The 26,676-nt window shown below is 39.4% G+C and overlaps 1 protein-coding gene and 1 long non-coding RNA gene across 2 annotated transcripts; one reads left to right on the top strand and one right to left on the bottom strand.

Annotated features, from left to right (window-relative positions):
• The first annotated feature begins 2 nt into the window (after window positions 1-2).
• trmt12 (tRNA methyltransferase 12 homolog) lies at window positions 3-25,160 on the top strand. Its single transcript, XM_072594965.1, has 8 exons — window positions 3-148; window positions 4,123-4,206; window positions 5,215-5,383; window positions 6,975-7,173; window positions 8,206-8,356; window positions 13,177-13,286; window positions 17,646-17,803; window positions 23,508-25,160. Exons 2-8 carry the CDS (start codon window positions 4,151-4,153, stop codon window positions 24,069-24,071), a joined length of 1,407 nt encoding a protein of 468 aa, XP_072451066.1. The 5' UTR covers window positions 3-148; window positions 4,123-4,150; the 3' UTR covers window positions 24,072-25,160.
• LOC140495818 (uncharacterized) lies at window positions 21,662-26,653 on the bottom strand. Its single transcript, XR_011964106.1, has 3 exons — window positions 26,345-26,653; window positions 22,752-24,990; window positions 21,662-21,780 (listed from the first exon to the last, which is right to left on the bottom strand). It is a non-coding gene; the product is annotated as an uncharacterized lncRNA (long non-coding RNA).
• Between the last annotated feature and the right edge of the window lie 23 nt (window positions 26,654-26,676).

Here is a 26,676-nt window from a genome sequence, read left to right as displayed (position 1 = left end):
CTGAACTCAGGGTTCCGACCCGCAAACCCTTCCGCCCTTGCCTGAACTCAGGGTTCCGACCCGCAATGAGTCTTAAATCGGATGGCCGTTAATTCATGGAAGATAAATTGATTCCAGAAAAAAGCGGAGGAAATGAGACCGAAATGACGTGAGTTTGAAGGAAGCGGAGTTAAGAATCAGATAGAAGTTTTCTGACTTTGGGCTGGGCGAGGGTCAATGGTCAGACAGTTGCTATTCCAGCGTAGACCGGGAGTTCCTGATATGGACCCCACAGAACCCCCTTCGTGGTAATGTGTCCACACACCTAGAATCCTTAGAAAGTCTTTGTGAGATCATGATATGGAGAAGCCGGTGTTGAACTGGGGTGGACAAAGTTAAAAGTCACAACACCAGTGTCCAACATGTTTAATTGAAAGCACTGGCTTTTCAAGCTCCTGTCCTCTCCTCCAGGTGGTTGTGTAGCAGGACCATAAGACACAGAATTTATAGCAAAAGATTATAGTGTCGTGCAAGTGAAATGATAAATTGAACAAACCTCGATTGTTGTTAAGTCTTTCGTCTTTTAGAATGGGTTACAGATTTTGGTTCATTAATTTGTAAATCCCAGAAATTTAAGCCTCATTCTCAAGTTATAAAGTTTTGTAAAAACAAAGTGACATCTCAGCTCAGATGATGCCTTAAGCGTGTGAGGTCAGAATCCATCTGCATCCCGATCTTGATTCAGTCTGGTTCTATTTCCAAAGTGGAATTTACAAAATATTATATGGATTGACTGCCTGCTGGTTGTGTGGTTTTTTGAGCAAAATAGATTGTATCTGTAAATATAATTCTGCAAATACAATTCTACAAATACAGCGGCCAAATAAGTTTGGTACCCATTAGGATGGTCTCAATGGGGACCTTGGATTCATGTCACACTACAGGTGAGCCTACTACACTCTCGCACAAATACCCACTCTTACATACTCAGACACTCACACAGACCCTCTCTCATACACACTCCATATACCCCCACACGGACCCTCTCACAGGCTTGTACCCCATCACACTCACATGCACTTTACCAAGCTTGCGCACGCACAAACACTCTCTCTCTCTCCCCTGCATGCACGCACACATGTCTATGGGGTGAATTTGTATTTGCATAATTATATTTACATATACATTTTATTTTGCTGAAAAAATACACAACTTGCAGGCAGTCAATGCAGACAGTCAATCCATATAATATTTTGTAAACTCCACTTTGGAAATGGAACCAGTCTGAGTCAAGATTGGGATACAAACAGACTCTGACCTCACACCTTTAATGCATTGTCTGAGCTGAGATGTCACTTTTGTTTTATAAAATCTTAACTTATCTTGAGAATATGACTTAAAAGAAGTTCTGGGATTTACATATTAATGAATCGAAACCTGTAACCCATTCTATAAGATGAAAGACTTAACAACAGTTGAGGTTTGCTAAATATATCATTTTACTTGCATGACGCTTTAATCCTTTGCTATAAACTCTGTATCTAATGGTTCTGCTACACAACCACCTGAAGTAGGAGTGGTGCTTCGAAAGCTGGTGCACCCAAATAAACCTGTTGGAACAGACCCAATGTTGTGTGGTTTGTAACTCATTTAATCAGAGAGTTCAGGTGGTTTTGATGAAATTAAGTTAAGTAGGCAGAGAGAAAAATTGAATTCCCCAGACAGTGGTATCTGCTGCCATGGGGATTCGGTCAGGTTCCCAATGAGTAAAGTTCCACGTACACTTGGATAATGATCATCAAGCCATCGGAAAATCTGGGCCGTGGTGTAGCTCCTGACTCACTATGAAACTGACCCTATACTTCACATCTCCTCACCTACAGCTCCTCCAGACCCTGACCTGATACTCCCACACCCAAGACCACAGTTTCACCCCCATTATCTCCAAGCCCAACCCAACTCCCCGCACCCAAACTGCAGCCCAACCCAATCACCTTCGATCTGATACTCCTTCCGCAGGTTCCCTTCTTGATCCAATTTTTCTCTCCCACCTACCCTGCCCTATACTAAACACCACATCTCCTATCTACCTCCTCCTCCCCCCCGCCCCAAAACACCTTAGCCCTTTTCCACTTGGTATTCTACCTACCTGGCATTCCACACCCTAGAGGTAAATGTAAGATATTTGGACTTTCAGATGACGTTTGATAACTTACCACACATTAGGCGACTCAATACGGTGAGCCAATGGTACTATAGGTACCATGGATAAACTAATACAAGTCTAGTACATTGCTAACTAATACAATTTAGAGAGTTGGGCAGAGGGTAGCATTTTCAGGATAGTAACCTCTAACTAGTGGTGTACCGTAGGATTGGTGCAGGGCCACAATAATTTACAGTATAAATGTTTTGGATGAAGGATGTGAATATACTGTCACCGATTTTACAGACAACATAAAACTAGATGGGAATGCAAGTGGTGAGGATGATACGTAGAGCAGGGGGACAGACACAGGTAATCTGCTTGAAATTGCCACTCCTTGAAAAATCCAGCCCCTAAGTCTTGTTTTGTTTCATATGAGCTAGTGAGGTTTTCACACCGTTCGGCTTTTCAGTATCCATGGAATTTTACTTTCGCAAAGAGGATTTGGACTTGGCGAGAATGAACAACAGTTTTCATAGGCCTGAGCTGCAGTGCTACTCACTTGTGGAATACCTTCACTGCTCACTTAATTTTTTTTATTTAAGCGGATTGTGTTTTGCGTAGAACTGATTTGATTAATGCTCTAAAGATGTTATCATAGGATTATATGGCAGTTCCTGCAAAAACCTACTCTATGACACCCTCCTGACCTGACATTCACAGATATGTATTTTTAAAATTTAAAAGAAGCAAGAGTTTGAATATATACTGCATCTTTCTTAACCTCAGGATGTCCCAAAACACTTTGTAGCCAATTAGTTACTTTTAAAAATACAACAAAAACAGAAATTCTGAAAATGTTCAGCAGGTTCAGAAGCATTTGGAGAAAGAGGAGTAGTTAACATTTCAAATTTCCAGGCTCTGCAGAATTGTGCTTTCATAATTTTGATATTCAGTCATGGTGCCGCCCAATTAGTTTATGTTGCAATTGACCTGTTTTATGTCGGCTGTGAGATGATGTTTGGAAAGGATATCTAAGAGCTGTCTTGTCAATGATTAGAGGCAAGCATACTAATGTTAAAAGTCACACAACATCAGGTTATAGTCCAACCACCTGATGAAGGAGCAGCGGTCTGAAAGCTAGTGCTTCCAAATAAATATGTTGGCCTATAAATTGGTATTGTGTGATTTTTAACTTTGTACACCCAGTCCAACACTGGCACCTCCAAATCAAGCATACTAATGCATCTTATTTTTGCCTCCCCAATCTGATTTAAGACCTCTTCCTCATTCTGATTATGTAACTCAGTGCTGCACTGCATAATGCAGTTATCTGCACATTCATTTGAAAAACCAACAAAACTTAGAAGAACAAAGATCAAAAATTCAAATGTAAATACCTGTTGAATGAGCAAATTTGCTTTAAAAACTTTAGACAAAATAAGTGCACTTTCTATTTCTGCAAAACTGTTCATTTTTATTTTGCTTTTGGAGCAGTTGCATTTTCCAAATGCAATGCGCAATAATTTTAAAAATATATTGATCTGTGCCACTCTTGTCCTCTTAAAACACATTCCAAAGATTTCCTCAACATTGGCAGATCTCATCATGATGAAATCCACAATGTGTACTGTGTATTTATTCCATGGTTCCACAAATATGTATTTGTATTCTGCAAATTAAACTTAGGATCAGTCATCTGCTCCTCTAAATAGTTATAAATTTCATCTTATTCTGAGGTTGGGGGGGGGGGGGGGGAACTGTATTCTGTCAATGATTGTTGGAACTAAAGTCCTGATGTTGAATGCCCATATTAAGGGATATGTGCTGCCAAGATCATTGTTGATTTCGGCATCTATAATTGTGTATTTATACAATATTTCTGAACTGCTTGAATGCATAAGTTTGTAATTGAATGATAGGACCTTTCTATAAGTCTCTCTCTTATAGAAAGTTTTAGAGATAACTTTGCTTATATTTGTTGCATTTTCTTTCAGATATTAAAGTAGTTATAGCAGCTTGAGAATGCAGACTGAATCTTTTACAATTGTGACTCAGGCTCAGTTTGCACAACAATACAGGTAAGACATTAGTTTTATACTTTCAACACGATTCTCATTAAATCTAATATTTTTGTTGGTCTTTTTCCATAGCTGACGCAAATTGATTACATTTTTCTAGTATTACTTAATATTTTACATCCAATAGTGTTTATGTGGATCATTTTTAAAATTACTGTTTACATTTCCAATTGATTCTGCAGTTATTTTTTGATGCGCTGAAACTTGCTTTTGTTGAGGGTCTTTAAATGAATTGTTCTTCCAAAACAGGGGATGAATTACCCAGGCTGCTGCAATGAATAGTAATAGGGCCAAAGTGCAACAAGTAACATCAGTTCCACTGTTACAAAGTTAACACTTCAAGTAAACATTACTACATTACTTCTCTTCAGCTGTTTTCTCTCATCCAGCTAGGTGTATCGTAACTTTATTCCACATTACTGGTGTTTGGCTGAGCAAATTGACCCTAAGTGGAGCAATCTGCAGAGAAACACCATAAATTGAAGTTAGAAAAGTTGTAAAGATAAATACATGTAATTTTGTGTATCTAAGGTAGTGAATCCACACAAAACATCTCTTTGAATGGGAATCTGTGAAAAGTACCTATCTCCTATAAAAGAAAGTGCCTCAAATTTCAAGCTTTATATATGTTACTTCCCTTATTATAAAATTAATTATTTATACCGAAGTCTTAAGTTTGGGTTGTAGAGAGTTGTGCCTGTATTGTTATTGCAAAACTCTTGAAAATCCACCTGACCATTTCATGCTTTCCTCCTCTTTGCTCCCATCTTCTGATCCTACTACTTCAAAGCATGTATCCAATCTCTTGACAAGAATAAGCATGAGAAGAATTGAGAGAGGAGAATGGGGAAGAGTGTCTTGAAATGAGATTCAGGATAAATATGAGTGTCACAATGTGAAATAGCATTAAAGATTTCAAAGTGTTATTTGGCCAGTAAATCTACAGTTTTCTTCATCCTGACATCAGAATGTATTTTTAACCTCCTTTCATTTATTTCCACTTAACAGAGAGTATTTGGAGGCAAATGGAATTTTGAACACAGCCTATCGCCTCCAGAAGCAGCCTGATGGAACAGTGGCATTGCCTGTGCTTTACAGTAAACTCAGTCAGCACCACCTTCTCAACCTGCGTAATTCTGTGGCTCTGGGCAGTACCTGTACTGTCACAAAAATAAAGGTAGGATTTCTTTCCTCAGTGGCACAGTGATAGGATTAGGTTCAAGTATTTTGATACTGTTCAAGTCTTTGGGCTTTCATGTGACAACAAGAATATAGAAGTGCTTGGAAAAGAATTCCAAGGTACTGGTGTGTCATCTGCTTTGAGAATAATTCAAGAATTATAACTTTATGGGTGGTACATAATAGTATGTGCATTGTTACCCAAAAAATTACATTTGTAAACCAAATTGATGAAAAATACATTACAGTATTTAGCTCCCACTCATCTCTCTTAGCATCATTCAATTAACAGCATTACTTTGATTTGTTAAGAATATAAAAAAAAATATGTGTTTCAATTATGGCAAACTATCCTAAATGTGGAATTCCAGTCAGCATAGACTGTGGTGGGAAACGCCACTTATCTTGCCATGGAGAAAACAAAAAGCTTCTGTTTGCCTTGCTTGTCAGTACTCAGTTCCTTCAGTGTTTATTAAGAAACTGTAATGTATCACTAACTCCCACAAATCATGTCAGCTTTGATCTGTACTGTGTTAAATAAACTCTGTTGGGTAGCAATTGAGGTCCAGCAAATATCCTTAACAGTGATGGGTGAAGAATAATTTCAACTCCTGGTTATGTCCATAACATCTTGGTGGAAATTGTTTGCATATAGGAATGTCCAATGAGGACACTAGTTTGATTGTAATAGGAACAAATTACTTCAGATGCTAGAATCTGTACTGAAAACAACAAATGCTAGAGATCATAGTGGGTCAGGCAGCATCCATGGAGAGAGAGCAAGTTAATGTTTTGAGTCCAGATGATTGTTCATCAGAGTTGAAGTGAAATGTGGAGGGACACATTTATGCTATAGTTTGGCGGTATGGTGGTGGTCGGGATAATGGGTGTAGGGTGCTGGTGGAGATAAGATATTAGTGATATTAAGTGATTGGAATATGAGAATCACTTATTCACTTAATGAAAGCTACTAATATCTTTTCCCCACTAGTACTCTACACCTACCCCGACTACCCCCCCCCAACAAAAGTATAGCATAAATGCTCTCCCTCCACACTTCACTTCAGCTCTGATGAAGAGTCACCTCGATTCGAAGTGTTAGCTTGCTCTCTCTTCATGGATGCTGCCTTACCTTACCCACTGTGATCTCCAGGGCATTTGTTGTTTGCAGCTTGATTGAGATTTCGTCAGTAGTCAAGTGTCAGCCAGTATTCTCTGTTTGGTTGATGCATGGAAAATGACAGTGGAGTATTGTTTAAAGTTATCGAGCTGTATCCAGCCAAGAGACAAAGAGTAGAGAGGAAAAGTCATTTTTGGCATGGTGGTGAGTCGCTGTTTATTTAATGGAACCTTAGTTAAACAGAAAAACAGCATGGAAAAATCATGGAAGTATGGCCAGTGCCATGGTGATAACTGTCCAGTGGTTCCCAATTTGTGAACAGTAGTCAATTAATTTGCAAAAAGTAATTGACCTCTTTCAGTAACTATTTTCTCTCTCCTCCATTTTATTATAAATTTATCACTTATAAATCAGTTGTTAGATGCAATTTGTTTCTCTTTGCCTAAATGATTTACAAATACTTCTTCAGAACCCAATACTATCCAAGAAGTCTTCAGTAAAATCCTGCCACAAACAACTGCAGGAGGAGCTGTCTGAATTGGTGAAGCATGCTGGAGTATCATGGACTCATCAACTGAAGCATGACCTGCCTCGAGTGTGGAAGAGGCATGGAGACATGATTATTCTGAATGAAAGTGCATTCCAGGCAGATATTTGGAAAACCTTGGGTAAGGCATAAAGTACAAACTATTTGAAGAGAACATTTCAGTATAAACTCTGTTGATAACCTCAATCCTGGGGATATTACGGTTTGTTTCCTGTGGATTATCATTTTGCTTATTCATTGTATGTTCCCTCCTCCTCAATTTGTTCACCAGCTAAGGTCAGCAAACCATGCCTACTAATGCCTTTAAGAAGTAGTCCCAGCCCAGGAATTTGCTAATATGGGGGACCTGCACACAACTGCATAGCTGAGAGCAACATTAAACCACTGTCCAAACTACATACACATTTTTTAAAGCATACATACACTTCCTTCCCCCCTCACATAGTTTGGAACTACAAACAGTGTGTCTGTGTTGTGTGCGCGCGCGCATGTCTTCATGCACCATTAAATTGTTTTCAAACAGTGCAACCATAATGACATCCCATAAGGGCGGTGTGGAAAGTTGGACCAAGATACAACCTTAGATGTGTTGCCCAGAGGTTATCACATGATGAGCAAAATGTTTTTTTCAAACTTTGCTGATTTGGGTTTGGAAAGTGATATAACATTTCCTGTTTTATGTTCACATCTATTTATCTTTATTAAAATGAGTGAAGGACAGAAAATAAATGTCCAGATAATTTTTGCAGAATGGAATAAATTTCAGAATCAAAATCAATAGCTTCTGCAGACCATTTACTGGACAGTACACAATCCAGGAAATTGAGATAGGAGAAGATAATATTCTTTACTTTAATTGTTTAAAAGGACTCCATCACTCTGTTAAAATATGTTATTACATTCAAGGGATAGAATTAGTGTGACAGGGGGTCTCATAGTGTAAGAGAGAGGAAAAATAAAATTAGGTAAAGTCACCATGGAGCCTGTTCATTCTTGTCTGCAGAATGATTCTTGACATAAGGGCTGAAATGAAAGGAGACACAATGCGTTAAGTAACATGGATATTAGAAACTGTTACTTTTAGTCATCTGTGATATAGAACTAAATTAGCATTAAAAATATACTGATTATCCCTTTATGCCCTGTATTGCAGAGCCAGGACTGTGGCTGGTGGTTGCTAATGTACTTGGAGCAAAACGCATTGCAAAAGCTGGTAGAATATCTGCTGATGGCTTTCGGACTCCAAAGGTGACTTTACTGCTGGGGAATGATGCCTGGGTTCACCATATTGACAATGGCATCAGGTGAGGGCAGAATAAATAGAGATAAATTAAAATTTGACCATAAGAATGTAAAATTTTACTGCATGCAGAGATGACATTGCTAATGATTGTGGGTGCTGTCTGACTCTTTCACAGTGTTGATCTTTATGTATGTATAATAGGTTCATTAAACAGACTTTAGAAGTCATGGCACAACATAGTTTTAACATGAGATTCCTCTAACCTCAGTTTCTCAACAGTGGAGATTAAATTGGTTGATACCAGCAGTATGAAACAGTAGTAAATTGATGTTTGAGTTTTCAACATGCCAATTTTTGTTGTTCATTAACCTGGAAAATGTTTGTCAAGATTTCAAATTTCAAATCAAGTAAAAGTGACCAAAGGACCAGGAAGCATTCTCCAAAAAGTGTTTGAACTGTCATTGTGAAAAGAAATTTGGATGCTGTTAAACATCAGCTACTGATTTGCCGCTGGCATAGGCCAGTTGCATTTCCTGTATCTTTAGATGAGATATGACTGGAGGTCAAGCAACTTCTACACTGGGAAAGACAGCAGTCAGATAGTGACTTATTCTTGGCCTCTATGTGTTAACTTCAAGCTGAAAGTTAAGAGCAGCACTGTACAAAAGGGCACAAAATACAGAAATAATTTTATAAGAAGCACAACTTAAAAAACACTGTTCAACTTTTGTGAATAACATAGCAGGGAAATAAATGAGCAATTGCTCAGCGTTAGTGGTGTAATTCAGCATTAACATATGTGCCATATAAACTTAAAGTTGCCATAGCCCTACCAGACTATAGGGCTGCTCTCCAATTAGAGAGAGAGGAGTGGTCGTGGGTCACTATGCCTCAGGCATAGCAAGAAGTTGAAAAGGAAGTCCTTCACAGTAATCTCAGCAGGTGAGGGAGTTGAACCTACGGTGTTGGCATTACACTGCATCACAAATCAGCCATCCAGCCAACGAGGCTATGTTGGGATGAGGTGAACGTTCAGTTTGATATATAGTAATAATGACAAAACTTTGAGTAATAAGTATGTGTTTCCTTACTAGATGAAAGGGAGTGAGGGTCAACTCCAACAAAAACAGAAATTGCTGAAATAGCTCAGTAGGTGTGGGAGAATCTGTGAAGAGAAATCAGAGTTAATATTTCGGGTGGTGTGACCCTTCCTTATCGAATCTTGTCTCCTAGTGGCCAGTTTCAACATCACCAATTTGGGGGAAGCAAGTTGTTTCTCCTTGCACTCCAATCTGTCTTTTTCATTGGTCTGTGGTGAACTATTCGTGAACAATGTGGCCAAAGTGGAATAAACTTAAGTAGGCAGATAGATACTTTAACTTCAAAAACTGCAAACCATTTCTACCCCAGGAGCCAATCAATGATTGTGAAAATAAAATTACCCTGATTTTAGACTGCATTCTAAAGGAAGATTTATTACTAGGAATGATGAGCAAAGATGTAAATAGTGTAAAAAATCTCCTCAATCCTTTCTCTATAAGTCAACAAGATACAAGCATCAGTGACTGTAGGTTTCGTTGTCCATCCCCTAATGTTCCTTGAGTTGATAAGCCAACATGAATAACTACAGTACATGGAGTGAAGGTATTCTCACTGTGCATTAAGTAGGGAGTTCCAGGATTTGATCGAGTGATGCTGAAAGAATTGTAATTTATTTCTGATTCGGGTTGGTCAAGGGAGTTTGAAGATGTTGGTGTTACCATCTGCCTGCTGCTGTTATTAGAGTATGACTTCAACCAATGGAGAGTTTTCACTGAATTCCAGTGCACTTCAATCACACTCTGTTAATGTGAAGCCTTGATGCCATGGACCATCCATCTCATCTTATGTCTGGAATTTGGCTTCTTAGGCTCTTTTGTACCAAAGTTGTAAAGAGTTTGGAGCTGAGATGACCTGGCCAAATGCAAAGTGAGCATCATTGAGCAGGTTGTTGGTAAATAATTTTTTTTTTACATTACTTAACAGTGTGGAAACAGGCCCTTTGGCCCAACAAGTCCACACTAACACCCCCCCCCCCCCCCCCATACTTACCCTTCACCAAACACTATGGGCAATTTTAGAATGGCCAATTCACCTAAGCTGCACATCTTTGGACTGTGAAACTGGAGCACCCAGAGAGAACCCACGCAGACATGGGGAGAATGTGCAAACTCCACACAGATAGTTGCCGAGGCGGGAATTGAACCCCGATCTCTGGCACTGTGAGGCAGCAGTGCTAACCACTGTGCCACCATGCTGCCCAAATGTTGCTTGAAACATTGTCAGCACTATCTTTTATTACTTTGGTGATGATTGGGAGTTGAAAGATGAGTCAGTATTTGGTTAGATTAAATTTGTCTTCCACTTTGTGGACAGGATATACATTTCACTTTGGATACGTCAGTGCTTTGAATATACGGATTGGAGATACAGCTAATTATAGAGCACAGGTTTTCAGTACTGCAGCTGAAATTTTGCTGGGGTATGGCCTTTGCTTGCCAGTTTCTTGGAATCATCGGTGAATCTAATGGCTGAATACTGACATCTGAGGATAGATTTTCCACAGCACTTCTAACTGGAGTTTGATGGTCACAAATGTATCAGGCTTGTCTTTTATACTGGTGTTCTGAGCTCTTCCATCATCAAAGATGAGTCAATTCATGGAGTCCTTTTACCTCCTGTTCATATTTCAATGTCCACCCCCAGTCATAACTGAAGTGAGGACAGAAAATGCCTGAAATCTTCAACAGGTCTTGCAGAATTTGTGCAGAGAAATACGTGAATATTTCAGGCTGATGGCCTTCATCAGTTGGGTTTTGCTGAAAGTTCAATGACCTGAAACATTAACTTTATTTCTTTTTCCATAGATACTGCTACACTTATTGAAACTTTCCTGCATTCTCTTGTTTTTATTTCAGTTTTCCAGCATCTGGAATATTTTGCTTTTGGATGTGGTAGGGCTGTAGAGTTTTGAGCTGATCCATTCTCTCCAGCCTGTTACTCTTATTGACTTCCTAGCAAAGCTGCTCCTTTTGCAGCAGATTGATAGTCTGCTCAGGGTATTGTGATGTTGCTTTCAATCATGGGAACATCATGGTCAGCTAAATTCTATTCTCATTTCACATTCCACTCACTGAGGACAACAGTAGCACCCCTATAACTCTAAAACTGAGATGATGCCCATTCCTCTCAAATTGAGAAATGGAGGTCAAATATTCATAGTTTTCATCGCTCCGCTGCTTAATGAATTTACTCACTGAGAAATCACAAGCACCAAGTTTAGAAGTGACCTCTTCAGGAATTAAAAATAAATTCCTGGAAGTACTTAGTGTGTCTGGCAAGAGAAACAAGAGAACGTTTCTTCAGAACACCAGGAATTATCAACACTGCTATATAAACTTGCCCTTAGTGTTACCTTTTCAACATATAACACAATAATTTTTTTTAAAAAGACTTAAATTGATTGATTATCTCATTCTCAAATTGTAGTAAGCTATGTTACAGTCAGTTAATGATGGGGAAGCGATTGTCCAGTGGTATTATCATTGCACTGTTAATCCAGAGACTGAGGTAATGTTCTGGGAACCTCGGTTCAAATCCCACCATGGTGGATGATGGAATTTGAATTCAATAAAAAACATCTGGAATTAAAAGTCTAATGATGGTAGGTTTCCCTGACAATCGACAATGGATTTACTATCTGGTTCACTAATATCCTTTAGGGAGGGAAACTGCCATCGTTCCTGGTCTGGCCCACAGCAATGAGGTGTCCTCTGGGTAATTGGGATGGGGAATAAATGCTGGCCTTCTGGTTTAGTGGTGCTGGAAGAGCACAGCAGTTCAGGCAGCATCCAAGGAGCTTCGAAATCGACGTTTCGGGCAAAAGCCCTTCATCAGGAATAAAAAGCCCACATCCCACGAATGAATAAAAAAAGTTGAAAAAAAGTTGAAAAAAAATTGAGCACTTCTGAAGATACTGTTAACTAAGCAAAAGTGGAGAAAACCTTTTCACACAGCAACACCCTGAAGAACCAACTAGGTGACTTAACAGATTATTTGCTTTTGTTAGTGATGCATGAAGGCAGATTGTTGGCCAGGGTACTGGAAAGTTCCCTCCTCCTACACAGATAATAACATGGGATCTCTTGTGCTCATTGAATCAATTTGATTTCTCATTTCCAGATCTTCATTCAACAACTGTCAGTCTAAATAAAGCAGCTCAATAGCATTTGAGTACTAGATTAAATTTTCTACAGTGTGGAAACAGGCCCTTCAGCCCAACAAATCCATACCAACCCTCCGAAGAGTAACCCACCCAGACCCATTTACCCACGCAGACACGGGGAGGATGTGCAAACTCCATGCAGACATTCGCCCGAGGCAGGATTCGAACCTGGGTCCCTGGTGCTGTGAGGCAGCAGTGCTAACCACTGAGACACCGTGCCACCCCTGGTTTGGAAATATGTGTCTTTTGGACATTAGATCCAGTCATTGTCAGACTGACAACCTCGTGCTAGAAATCAGGGCTTTAAGTGGTAGGAAATGACCCCTACATCATATGCTGCTTACAGACCATAAGGTTTGTTCTGTGGATGGTATTACTTGTTCATGATCACTGCCTGTTGGAGAATGTCACTTTCTGTTGAGTATTCTGTATTGCTGCAAGTACATGCATTTTCTCAGCCATCATGATTTGGGTACTGCTTTTGTTATCTATCAACATGTAGTACTGTAATTTGCATTTATATTCTTTTCTAAAAATTATTGTTATTTCTTGAACTAATCAAGAAATTGATATGTCTGTACCTCTAGTATTGTAAAGTGCCTCATATTCTTTTGAAGGTACACATTTGATGTCACCAAATGCATGTTCTCCTCAGGAAACATCACAGAGAAGCTTCGGGTCAGCTCATTTGATTGTACAGGGGAGGTGGTTGTGGATCTGTATGCAGGTAACATTGAGAGTTACTCACATGAACACAATAGGCTGACTGGCCTCCATCTGTGCTGTATGATCTTTTAATAGCTTATAATACCCTACTGTTTGTAAAGAAGGAAGCAACATTCCAGGGACTAGTAATTTGAAGGAAAACTATATTCATTTCATTAATTCATTTATTCAATTGATACTGTTATGGACTAAGCTAGACCATTCAAAACATTCTTAAGCAGGCAGCTCAAACCATAACTTTGCAATTTGTTTTGCTAAGTGTGCAGTGAAAATTACACGAATTAAGTTACCTAGGTTGACTATTAGATTTTAAAACAGACAGAGATTTATTCACAAAATTATACAATGAAACACAAAGGATAGAATAAAGAATCCCTACAGACCTCAACCTATTCAACTAGACTTAATTATGCTGAATACACAAAACAGTCCCAATAGGCAAACTCCCTTTAAAAACCAGTATAAATGGAACACATGCTTACAGGCTGAAGTTGAAGGGCTGAAAAGAGAGTGAGTGTTTCCACACAGCTCCCTGTTGAACTTCCACCCAGTTCAAGACTGAACTAAAACTGCTCACCTCAACTAGAGCTGACCACTCTCCTTTCATTATACAGGTCACTTCTATAACTTTGGCTTGAAGTCTCATCTGTTTACATAGTCATAGAGATGTACAGCATGAAAACAGACCCTTCGGTCCAACCCGTCCATGCCGACCAGATATCCCAACCCAATCTAGTCCCACCTGCCCGCACCCGGCCCATATCCCTCCAAACCCTTCCTATTCATATACCCATTCAAATGCCTCTTAAATGTTACAATTGTACCAGCCTCCACCACTTCTGCTGGCAGCTCATTCCATTCATGTACCACCCTCTGTGTGAAAAAGTTGCCCTTTAGATCTTTTTTATATCTTTCCCCTCTCACCCTAAACCTATGTGCCCTCTAGTTCTGGACTCCCCAACTCCAGAGAAAAGATTTTGCCTATTTACCCTATCCATGCCCCTCATAATTTTGTAAACCTCTATAAGGTCACCCCTCAGCCTCTGACGCTCCAGGGAAAACAGCCCCAGCCTGTTCAGCCTCTCCCTATAGCTCAAATCCTCCAACCCTGGCAACATCCTTGTAAATCTTTTCTGAACCCTTTCAGGTTTCACAACATCTTTCTGATAGGAAGGAGACCAGAATTGCATGCAATATTCCAACAGTGGCCTAACCAATGTCCTGTACAGCCGCAACATGACCTCCCAACTCCTGTAGTCAATTCTCTGACCAATGAAGGAAACAATACCAAACGCCTTATTCACTATCCTGTCTACCTGCGACTCCACTTTCAAGAAGCTATGAACCTGCACTCCAAGGTCTTTTTGTTCAGCAACACTCCCTAGGACCTTACCATTAAGTGTATAAATCTTGCTAAGATTTGCTTTCCCAAAATGCAGCACCTTGCATTTATCTGAATTAAACTCCATCTGCCACTTCTCAGGCCATTGGCCCATCTGGTCAAGATCCTGTTATAATCTGAGGTAATCCTCTTCGCTGTCCACTACACCTTCAATTTTGGTGTCAGCTGCAAACTTACTAACTGTACCTCTTCCGCTCGCATCCAAATCATTTATGTAAATGACAAAAAGTAGAGGACCCAGCACCGATCCTTGTGGCACTCCACTGGTCACAGACCTCCAGTCTGAAAAACAACCCTCCACCACCACCCTCTGTCTTCTACCTTTGAGCCAGTTCTGTACCCAAATGGGTAGTTCTCCCTGTATTCCATGAGATCTAACCTTGCTAATCAGTCTCCCATGGGGAACCTTGTCGAACGATTTACTGAAGTCCATATAGGTCACATCTACTGCTCTGCCCTCATCAATCCTCTTTGTTACTTCTTCAAAAAACTTAATCATGTTTGTGAGACATGATTTCCCACGCACAAAACCATGTTGACTATCCCTCATCAGTCCTTCCCTTTCCAAATACATGTACATCCTGTCCCTCAGGATTCCCTCCAACAACTTGCCCACCACTGAGGTCAGGCTCACTGGTCTATAGTTCCCTGGCTTTTCCTTACCACCCTTTTTAAACAGTGGCACGACGTTTGCCAACCTCCAGTCTTCCGGCACCTCACCTGTGACTATCGATGATAGAAATATCTCAGCAAGGGGACCAGCAATCACTTCTCTAGCTTCCCACAGAGTTCTTGGGTACACCTGATCAGGTCCTGGGGACTTATCTACCTTTACCCGTTTCAAAATATCCAGCACTTCCTCCTCTGTAATCTGTACTTTTTGCAAGATGTCACCATCTATTTCCATACAGTCTATATCTTCCATATCATTTTCCACAGTAAATACTGATGCAAAATAGTCGTTTAGTATCTCCCCCATTTTCTGCGGCTCCACACAAAGGCCGCCTTGCTGATCTTTGAGGCAAGGATTCTCTCCCTAGTTACCCTTTTGTCCTTCATGTACTTGTAAAAACAAATATAAACAAAAGGTCTCTAAAAGTCCTTTTCACCTCTGTACCAAACCAGACTGATTGGAGCCCCGCCGGTTTATTGTCCCTCTGAAAAAAACCAAGGACAGAGTCTCCTTGAGAGAAGGAACAGCTCTTAGGCAAAAAAAGGACCAGCTTTGTGACAGTACTCACAAAATGTAATTTTGCTGTTCAGAGCAAGGGAGGTTAATTAACATTGGTATAGATAAAATTTACTTCAGAGGGTTTACACCTTGAGCTCATTAGATTAGATTAGATTAGATTAGATTACTTACAGTGTGGAAACAGGCCCTTCGGCCCAACAAGTCCACACCGCCCCGCCGAAGCGTAACCCACCCATACCCCTACATCTACATTTACCCCTTACCTAACACTATGGGCAATTTAGCATGGCCAATTCACCTGGCCTGCACATCTTTGGACTGTGGGAGGAAACCGGAGCACCCGGAGGAACCCATGCAGACACGGGGAGAACGTGCAAACTCCACACAGTCAGTCGCCTGAGGCGGGAATTGAACCCGGGTCTCAGGCACTGTGAGGCAGCAATGCTCATGTTCATTGAGCTCTCATACTATCAGCAAGTCATTTCATGAAAGGTCCCTGATGACATACAGCATTATTTAAACAAGCATTCATGTAAACTGCATACAATGTTAGGCTTGAACAGACAAGGAGAAAGTGAGGACTGGAGATCAGAGCTGAAAAATGTGTTGCTGGAAAAGCGCAGCAGGTCAGGCAGCATCCAAGGAGCAGGAGAATTGACGTTTCAGGCATAACCCTTCTTCAGGAATCATTCCTGAAGAAGGGCTTATGCGCGAAACATCGATTTTCCTGCTCCTTGGATGCTGCCTGACCTGCTGCGCTTTTCCAGCAACACATTTTTCAGACTTGAACAGACAAGTAATTTTAGTTTGGTTATGTGTACTCTATATATGATAATTATTTATGATGTTTTGATGTTTATTGTGCACTTCCTTTCGTCTCCAATTTTCCTTAAATATCTTTGGTAAGAAATTCATGCAGCTTTAAGAATATGCAGACTATTAGAATAATCAGCTTCATTGTTTATTTCCAATTTCCTTTAGTGCTAAAGGTGAGGACTGTCATGATTGGAGAACAGAACATTTTATGCCTTTTTGTGCCCAGTGTCACTAACACACATGCAAACACTCTTTCCAAGTCAAGGGCTACAGCAAAATAATTTAAAATAAAGCTCCCTGTGTGCTGCTTCTCTGAGTTCAAGGTCATTAGATAAAATGCAGCTGTTTTGCATAACTCTTTAAGGAAGTTGTCTGCAGTACTGGTTTCTGGCTTGGTTGCTCTTTAAATCATCCTGTTCATATTGCAGAGCAGTTTAAAATTGACGTTTTCAACCTCAAACACACACATGGATTTGCTTTTGAGTCTCTTTATACTTCTTCAGCAAGTCAGTCAGTAGCTAGATTCATAAATATCAATGATCAAAACGTGACATATGCCATTATCAATGGCAAGGTGTCTTGTGTTTTTATTGTCACCAAGATACTGCTACTGACAGAAGTACTTGTTTACACCTGGTTTTTGAATGATAACAGCCTCATAAAAGATAACTGCCACACCAATATGACATTTTATTGAAAAGCAGAGACTAGTATTTTAATAACACCTTTCAGTGCTGCAGATGTCTCACTGTGTTTTACAGCCATTGCTGATTTTTAACGTTTAGTTACTCAAATAGTATAGGACCCTGGTATATGAGTATTTCAACTGAAAACTTGTAATGTCTAAAGATACTTAGAGACTATCATACATTGCATTAATAATATTCTTATTTTGTGAATCATGTGTACTAGTAATTCTTTAATGAAATGAATTAATTCCATTTCTACAGGTATTGGTTATTTTACATTACCATTTCTCATGCATGCGGGTGCAGCATTTGTCCATGCCTGCGAATGGAATCCACACGCAGTTGCTGCACTCTTAAAGAATCTGGAATTGAACAAAGTATCGCATCGCTGTAAAGTCCACAAAGGTGACAACCGACAGGTATTTTCTTATGTGTCCACTATTTTTTACTGCCTTATATTGGAATCTTACAGGGTTTTCTGAATTTGTTTCATCAAAGCAGAATGAATCTTGAGGAATCACTTATTCTGAGGATAAACCTGCTATAGATGTCTTCTCCAAAAACATCAGCCTATACCAAATACTATTTTCAGGCACTTTCTATCTTTTTTAAAGCTTCAATACTTGAAATCACAGTGCCGAATTTAGGATAATTGAAGAATGTTCGCATAGAATTGAATAACTTTTAAATTTAAAAAGCTATAGGTGAAATAACTTCTTATTTTCCATAAGTTTACCATCTATATCCAAGAAAAGAAGTTGAGACGAAGGAAATATATCTGTTGCATCAATATTTGGTTGGAAAAAGGACTGGTGATACTAGAGATTTGTAAATGCTGAGCTCATACAATATTCCATAGAACAAAATGATTCTTCTGTAATGGGGGTTGTAGACACAAGGACAAATATTTTCAGCAAACAGCTGACCAGAGTTTATTACTGGGGATGAGATATTTATGTTATATTTTGATGTTTTACCTTTTGGGGTTCAGTAGTCATTGAATCATACAGTGCAGAAGTAGATCCTTTCACCCAACTCATCCATGCCGACCAAGTTTCCCAAACTAAACTAGTCCCATCTACCTGCGTTTAGCCGATATCCCTCTAAACCTTACCTATCTTGTACCTGTCCAAATGTCTTTTAAATGTTGAAACTGTATTTGCATCTACCTCTTCCTCTGGCAGTTCATTCCTGTGTGACAAAAGTTGCCTCTCAAGTCTCTTTTAATTTTTTCTCTTTTTGAAGGCAAAATGAACTGGAAGCTGCAAGCCAGCCTCATTGTCACACTGATCTTCATGCAGGCTGATTGATTAACAGTGGAGCTTCACTTGGTAGGAAGGTCCTCTATTTAATATCCACATTTCTTGAAGTTTGCCCATGTTGAATACTGTGTGAGTTGGCATTGAGAGTGTAAGGGTAAGCTGAAATTGGATTGGCATGAGTTAGCACTTAGTTAATATAGGGCTGTGGAGGTGGGCAGAGAGGAATAAGGTGACATTATAGTTACAACGTGTTATACGGGTGCATGAAGAATAAGGTGGCATGGAGAAACAAAAGGCCATTGCGTGCAGGGAGAAAAACTGTGTTCCGGAAGGCATTGAGGGATCTTGGTGGTAGGTGGCATGGGATGGCACAGATTGGATATATGAAGTGTGTGAAGGCTAAGGGATGTTTTTGGGAGTTTTTAATATGGATTTTTTTCAGGAGGTTTATTGGGTCAGATGAAATAAATGACATATGATTTATACATAGTCTGTGGAATAAGTGGACTTTTGTAGTCCCAAAGGTCTTTATTATTTTAATTTTCTAAAGTTCCCACCGACACTTTGAAGTGGACCTCAGTGCAGAGATCCACAAGTTCATCCATTTGTAGTTTTGGTATTTTGGACCAGTCTTTGCATCAATTCTGAGCTGTCACTTGAACTTTTAAAATCAATAAGAAATTGCAATAAATTTGATTGAATGTAGAGAATGGAAAAAAGAAAAGAAAGACTTAAATTGAAAAGATACAAGGATTTAATAACAATCTTGGCAAAATTGTGTGTCCTTTATCTGAAATTTAATTGCCTCTTGCAGTTAGATTTTTATAAAAATGATTTTACCTTTTTACTGACGAGAGTTGGTTCAAACCCTTTTATACATTGGACTTAGATTTTAGTCAAGGCCAGGATGAAGATATAAAATCTCCTTTCTCTCGTGTAATGATCCTACATTCAGTTACAAAGTTGTAAATAATTTGGTACATATTGTGGATCTCCACTGCATGAGAAACAAATAGTTGTGTGAAAAATTGATGCATGACAGAAAAACATTGACGTTCTTGAGATGTTGATGGTAGAACAGAATTTTGAGTTGAAGAAAGCTTTTCTGTAGTTGAGAAAGTGTGTGCCATCTTGAGTCATAATACATCTGAGGAATCCCACCAGTGAAACACAGAATTATAAGGACATAAAATCATATGACCATCAGTGATGTTATCAGTCAAGCTTGCTGAATGTTAGAGATGCTCTTCAGGTGTCTAGGTAGATTTGGAAGAACCCATCAATCCTTACTAGTGAAGGTATACATAATGTTGTACAGCAGAACGGATTGCATTAGAAGAGGACACAGGATTAGTCAGGTTCTGGTGAGATTGTAAGGAGGAGGGGGATAAATTTTGGCATCCATCACCAGACCAACACTAATATTGTTGAATCACCTAATCATGATGAAGGTTCACATAATGTAATCCTGTGGTCTACTCCTGCCACCAGGAATGTGACCAATCTAGACATGAAGCAGCTTGTTGAGCACTGGCCGAGGAGGGCAATGTATGAAAATTAGGAGCACTTTACATCTAATCCACACCTTTTCACCATCATTGTTCTTCTCCTGGGCTGGTCATACTCACTCCCAACATTCTGTACCTGCTAGAAATCAATGGTGTCTTCAAGGCCCTGATAATGTATCTGTTATCCTGGTTAAAGCAGAAGTCTGTGGTCATTGGCTTGCATTTGATAGTCTTGACTTAATTTGCATGCTGGTGGCGACTCCAATTTTGTCTACCACCAATCCACCATGATCAAGTTGGAATTTTCTGTTCTCTCTGTTAATGTGACAGAGGCAAAGGTCCAGAGCAAGATACAAAATAGTCATTAATGGTGGAGAAAACAAAATATTTAAAATGGGTGTAAATTAAAATGTTGTAATTTATTTCATTTATACCCATTTTCAATTTTTTTCCTCAACCATTAACAACTCCACTATCTTTGGTGCTGGGCCTCTGTCAAATACCTTATGTTCTGAAGCAGTCATACTGGACTCAAAACTCTGATTCCCTGTCCACAGATGCTGTCAGACATGCTGAGTTTCTCTGACATAGAATCATTCAATCCCTATCAAGTGTCAGCAGGTCATTTGGACCATCAAGTTCACACTGACCGTCTGAAGAGCATCCCATTCAGACCTACTCCTTCTACCCTATCCCTGTAACACTGTATTTCTCATGGCTAATCTACCTAGTCTGCACATGCTTGGACATTATAGGCAACTTAACATAGTCAATCCACCTAAACTGCACATTTTTGGATTGTGGGAGGAAACCGGAGCACCTGGAGAAAACCAGTGCAGACGTGGGGAGAATATGCAAACTCCACACAGACAGTCACCCAAGGGTGGAATCAAACCCAGGTTCCTGATGCTGTGAGGCAGCAGTGCTGCCCATTTTGCTGAGAATATTGTCTGAGTTGATTTCGGAATTCTAACATCCACAGTTTGCCTTTATGACTAGAAAGGCTGTGTTTATTTGGTCTCCAAGTTGCACATGGACTGTCAGGTTTTATGAATAATTATACTTTAAACTATTTAATACAGAGATAAATTCTAATTTGGAGTTTCAAAGATAACCAGCTGTTCTACCTGGTCCATGTGATTTATGTTGCTGTAGAGACAGATTATGACAGAATCAGAGTCCATTGAAAATCATTCTAGTAACGGCTTACATGGTTTCTAAGTTATCACTGAATCTGGATAAACAGGTCTGTTTGCAAGAATTGGAAAAAAGAAAGAGAGCAGAGATTTACAGGCAGCAGTCTTTATGGTTAATCATGTAAAATGTGGGTGACAGCCTGAACTCAAATTGAGGAGACCAAGTGCATTATGATTTAAATGAGGCTGCAAGATTCACTTTTGCAAGAGAGAGGAACCTCTGGGGTAACACTTGTGGTGAAAGACTAGTCAGGGAAAAAGGTTACCCAGCTGAGAAAGAAAAAATGAAACCTTGTTAAATTGAAGTATTTTATTTTCTCCATTTGCACCAATCTTCATGCATGTGAACCTCCATTTTCCATCTGTACAACGATGGATTTTCATGTCACTTTGATTTGTGTTCAGCAAAAAAGGTTTTCTTGTATAAATGCTATAATTGGGTGCAAACACAGAATATGAAGTTAGTATTGGAGATTTAGACAGAGGCATTAACATTCTGCTGGGCACGCTTGGCCTGAAGACATTTGACTCAGTGGTTAGCACTGCTGCCTCACAGCACCAGGGTACCAGGTTCAATTCCAGCCTTGGGCGACTGTCTGTGTGGAATTTTCACATTCTCCCTGTATCTGCGTGGGTTCCCAAAGATGTGCAGGTCAGGTGAATTGGCTATAGTGTTAGGTGCATTAGTTAGGGGTAAACATAGGGTAGGTGAATGGGGCTGGGTCTTTGAAGGATTGGTGTGGACTTGTTGGGCCAAAGGGCCTGTTTTCATACTGTAGGGAATCTAATCTAATCACACCATGCCTGCGTATCACTGTCTTCTGATGTTTCATGATTCTCTGTGAACAACAAACTTAGTGTTTAGCGGCACGGTTTCCTCCCACAGTCCAAAGATGTGCAGGTTAGGTGAATTAGTCGTGCTAAATTGCCCATAGAGTTAGGTGCATTAGTTAGGGGGAGTGGGTCTGGATGAGTTACCCTTTGGAGGGTCGGTGTGGATTAGTTGGGCTGAAGGGCCTGTTTCCACACTGTAGGGAAGCTAATCTTTCCATATAAGCATAATTTGAATATTGAGATACATCCCAGAGAGACCCAAATTAAGGTGTTTTCCTGTATATTGGGTTCTAGCTTGTAAGAGCTATTCATTTCTCTTTGAGCTTGAGCTATGAAATAGCATTGCCTGCTGCATAGCAGGAGGACTCTGAACACTGAAGTCAAAATTATTTTCTTTCAAATCATTGAGTTGTCTTCTGGGTTATACTCCATTTGAACCCAACCGACAGATATAATTCGGCTGTCATATTTTAGCAGGATTTTATTTGATTTGCTTTGATTTAGTATTGTCATGCACTGAGATACAGTGAAAAGTATTGTTTTGCGTGCTAACCCGACAAGTCATACCTTACGTAAGTCCATTAGGTGTTACAGCTACAGAGAAGGTGCAGAGAAAGATCAACTCAAATATATGAGGTCCATTCATAAAGCTGATAACAGTGGGGAAAAATCAGTTCTTGAATCTGTCGGTACATGTTTCCAAACTTCTGTATCTTCTGCCTGATGGAAAAGGGTGGAAGAGTGTATAACCAGGTTGGGAGGGGTCTTTGATTATGTTGGCCAGTTTACCAAGGCAGCAGGAAGTGTACATGGAGTCAATGGAAGGAAGTCTAGTTTTTGTGATGGACTGGGCCGCGTTCACAATTCTCTGTAATTTCTTGTGGTCTTGGGTGGAGCAGTTGCCTAACTGAGCTATAATGTATTTGGATAGGATGCTTTCCATGGTGCATCCAAAAAAATCAGAAAGAGTCAAATTGTAGACTTGCTGAATTTCCTTTGCCTTCTACTGCAACTGTGTAACATTAGAAAAACAATTTAAAGATATTTTTATGGTCCCAAAAGTGATCACAGCAATTTGACTGAATGGTTCACAGATACCTCATAGTTTACAGTAGAGTTTTTCTTCTTATAGTGGATACTGGAGCCATGAAAATAGAAAAATTATTCCCATGTATCCACTTTTGGCTTCCACGGTGGCTACTGTATAGTAGGTCAAGGTACCTTGATAAAGATTGTGCTTTTCATTCCAATTTGCAAATGTAATAAACTGCTTGAAATATTTCTTGATTACAAATTTATAATTAAACTCCTTTGTGTTTCTAGCTGTCTCTACGCAACCTGGCAGATCGAGTGAATTTGGGGCTCATTCCAAGTTCAGAAGAAGGATGGCCTGTAGCGTGCCAATTGTTAAGAGAGGATAAGGGAGGGATTTTCCACATTCATCACAATATTAGCCTGTACGGTGAAAACAGAAATGCACACTTCGAGAGACAGAATTTTGATATCAGTTCTTCTAAAGCACAGAAACAGAATTTAACTGCAGAGCTTCCAGCTTCAAGTATTGAGAGATCTAGGAGTAGCTCCGATTCTACAACTCCAACATTCACATCATCATTGAAAAAGGATGCAAATGAAGAAAGCATATACAATTTAAGATGGAAAGGACCAGGCAACCAGTCAAAAATTGAAAAAGGAGTATTTACCCATCCGGAGTGGCAAGCTTGGGCAGAGACAGTTGCATTAAGGATTAAGTGTTTATTCGAAACTCTCCATGCAAAGCCATGGTGGACAAATATCTTACATCTTGAACATGTGAAGTCTTATGCACCTCATGTTGATCATGTTGTACTGGACTTGGAATGTAGACCATGCGATGTGAATTTATAAACGGAAAATATTGGGCTTTTTCCCAAATTTTGTAATCCATGAAAGTTGAGAAACTGAAAATGCCTGTATTTATCCATGTTACACATAGCATCTTTCTTTCGTTAACTGGTATTATCCTATATATCTTTTAATGGCCTGATTTGCACCCCAGCCTTCTATTTTGTACATTTTTAAAAATGTTTTACATGTAACATCTTATGTTCAATTATCATTTAATTTTACAGTTTATCTTTGCTTTTATAATTGTTTTTGTTGACTACTGTCCTAATCTTTCTATTGTGTTCTTATGGTTTTATTCATCCATGTTGTCTCATTAGTATCTAATTCGTTCTTTCTTTTTGACAGAGCACTTTCTCCTGTATTCTGAAATACATAAGATGTTGTTCAACACTGTCCTATATTGCTATTTGTCGATAATGAATACATAACAGTTGTGTGAAAATAACCTACTACTCCTGAAGTTTTTTTCATTTTCCAAGCATTGAACAATGTAGCATCGTCCTCCGTGATTTGCTCCCATCATTCCCTCTGTAACCTGTAAATGTTATTTTTACAAGATCATCGTATCTATTCTATGTCTGCAACTTTACCCTATACCTCTGAAAATTATGTATTTTATTCCAGCATCTGTTCTTTCTTGAATCTCTCCTTTCCACTTACGTACTTCAGTCCTTGTTGCTGCTCTTTCTCAGCTTCATTCACAAATGGGAAATAGGTTTGTGTGATATCCATATCCACAGGACGAAGGTGCTGCATACTCCCAGCTCTGTGCAATCAAAGCTGGGACAATAATTCGATTTTGAGCCATGATGTAGTCATGAAAAAAAGCACTGGCAATGCAGATTTTCCGAAATGTGTATGTCACACGAGAAGAAGCACCAGTCAACAGATCACTGGATATCAGTAAAGATCTGTAGTGCTTTGAGAAAAGAAATTGAACAATTGTGATAATGATAAAATATAGAATTCAGGAGTTTAGCGAACAATGGTGAAGAATACAATACAAGATGATGTCAGAAATCTGTCAGACTGTCCAGTTATGTGACAAATGAAATCAACCTGAATAAATGAGGTGATACATTTTGGTTAGATCTTTCGTTTATATCTTAGAAAATGAGTAGCTGAAAAGGTTAGAAGAGCAAAGGAATCAGGAGATTGACGTGAACAAATCAGCATTGCAGATCAACATAATTAAAATGAAATCAAAGGACCACAATTTAGTCCAAAGTGTCTAGAATTAAAAGTAGTGAACTATTGCTAAGTTTGTGTGGGACTTAGTAAAGCTGCAGGTTCTGTTTAATCTGATGAGTATCAGTATTCCAGTGTCTTTTTTTAATTAAAAGTGCACTACCAGAAATTAGAGAGAACAGATATCAGGAAAGATTGAACAAAGGGAAGAGAAGAATTGAAGATCTGTTACAGCTGTTTGAAATACAACTGATAGATTTGAAGAGAATGTTTTCACATGAGAGAAATCAGATTAGGGGCCATAAGTTTATAAAATCACGAGGGGCATGGATAGAGTGAATAGCCAAGGTCTTTTTCCCAAAGTGGGGGGGGAATCCAAAACAAGAAGGTATAGATTTAAGATGATAGACAATAGATTTAAAAGGGACATGTGGGGCAACCTTTTCACTTAGAGGCTGGTGCGTGTTTGGAACGAACTGCCAGAGGAAGTGATGGAGGCTGGTGCAATTACAACATTTAAGAGGCATCTGAATACAAAGGATTTAGAGGGATATGGGCCATATGCTGGAAAATGGGACTCAATTAATTTAGGACATTTGATTGGTATGGAAGAGTTGGACTGAAGGATCTGTTTACATGCTATATATCTCTATGACTAAGTTCAAGGCTATGTAGTCGATCAGAAAATAGGATAAAGTTTAGCCCAAAAGCGGTTCGAATGTGGAACTCTATCTTAGGAAATGGTGGAGGAAATTACTTGGTTGCTTTCAAGAGGAAAATAGAAATACTGTAGAATGGAGATGAGAAATTGAACAGGAAGGCCCTCCAGTGGAGCATAAATGCTAGCACAGAGTAGTTCGGCTGAATGTCCAGTTTCTATGCTACGTAGAATATGTAATAGATGGATCAAAGTCAGGTTGATTGTCAGAACCTCAGCTGATAACTAATTTTAAAAAGGTACCATTTTCAAAACCAATAAATCTACAATCACTTTTTCGATCGGTCGTCTGTTATGCAAAAAAGCACTTTCTCCTCGGGGTGGTAGTGTTTTGGTTGTGTGCTAGCCTTACTTTGCATGATCATACCTTCCGTTTGTCGAAACATTTTTTTAAAAATCCAAGCGCTCTGCCCGGCTGCAAAAGAGTTTATCAACCTCATTCAATTTTCGATCTCTTGGCCCATGCACTTGCTGGTTATAGAACTTCAAGCGTCATTCATGATTCTTAACTGACTGACTGAACCCAACAAGTTGGAGTGCACCAATTAGCACTACTCTATTCGACTTAGCTGGCCGAATGAAGTCTGCACCTTTGGTCATCTATAACGGCTCAGCTCTTTCTCAAAGTGGGAGGGCCGGCTGGAGATTGTGCAAATAGTGGGTTGGAGTTTTCGAAGGAGTGGGATTTGGAGCTAGTTC

This window comes from Chiloscyllium punctatum, chromosome 25 (assembly GCF_047496795.1).
Source record: "Chiloscyllium punctatum isolate Juve2018m chromosome 25, sChiPun1.3, whole genome shotgun sequence".
In the NCBI taxonomy this organism is placed as follows: Eukaryota; Metazoa; Chordata; class Chondrichthyes; order Orectolobiformes; family Hemiscylliidae; genus Chiloscyllium; species Chiloscyllium punctatum.
Note: the sequence above shows the minus strand (reverse complement) of the source record. Positions and strands in the feature narration are given on the sequence as shown.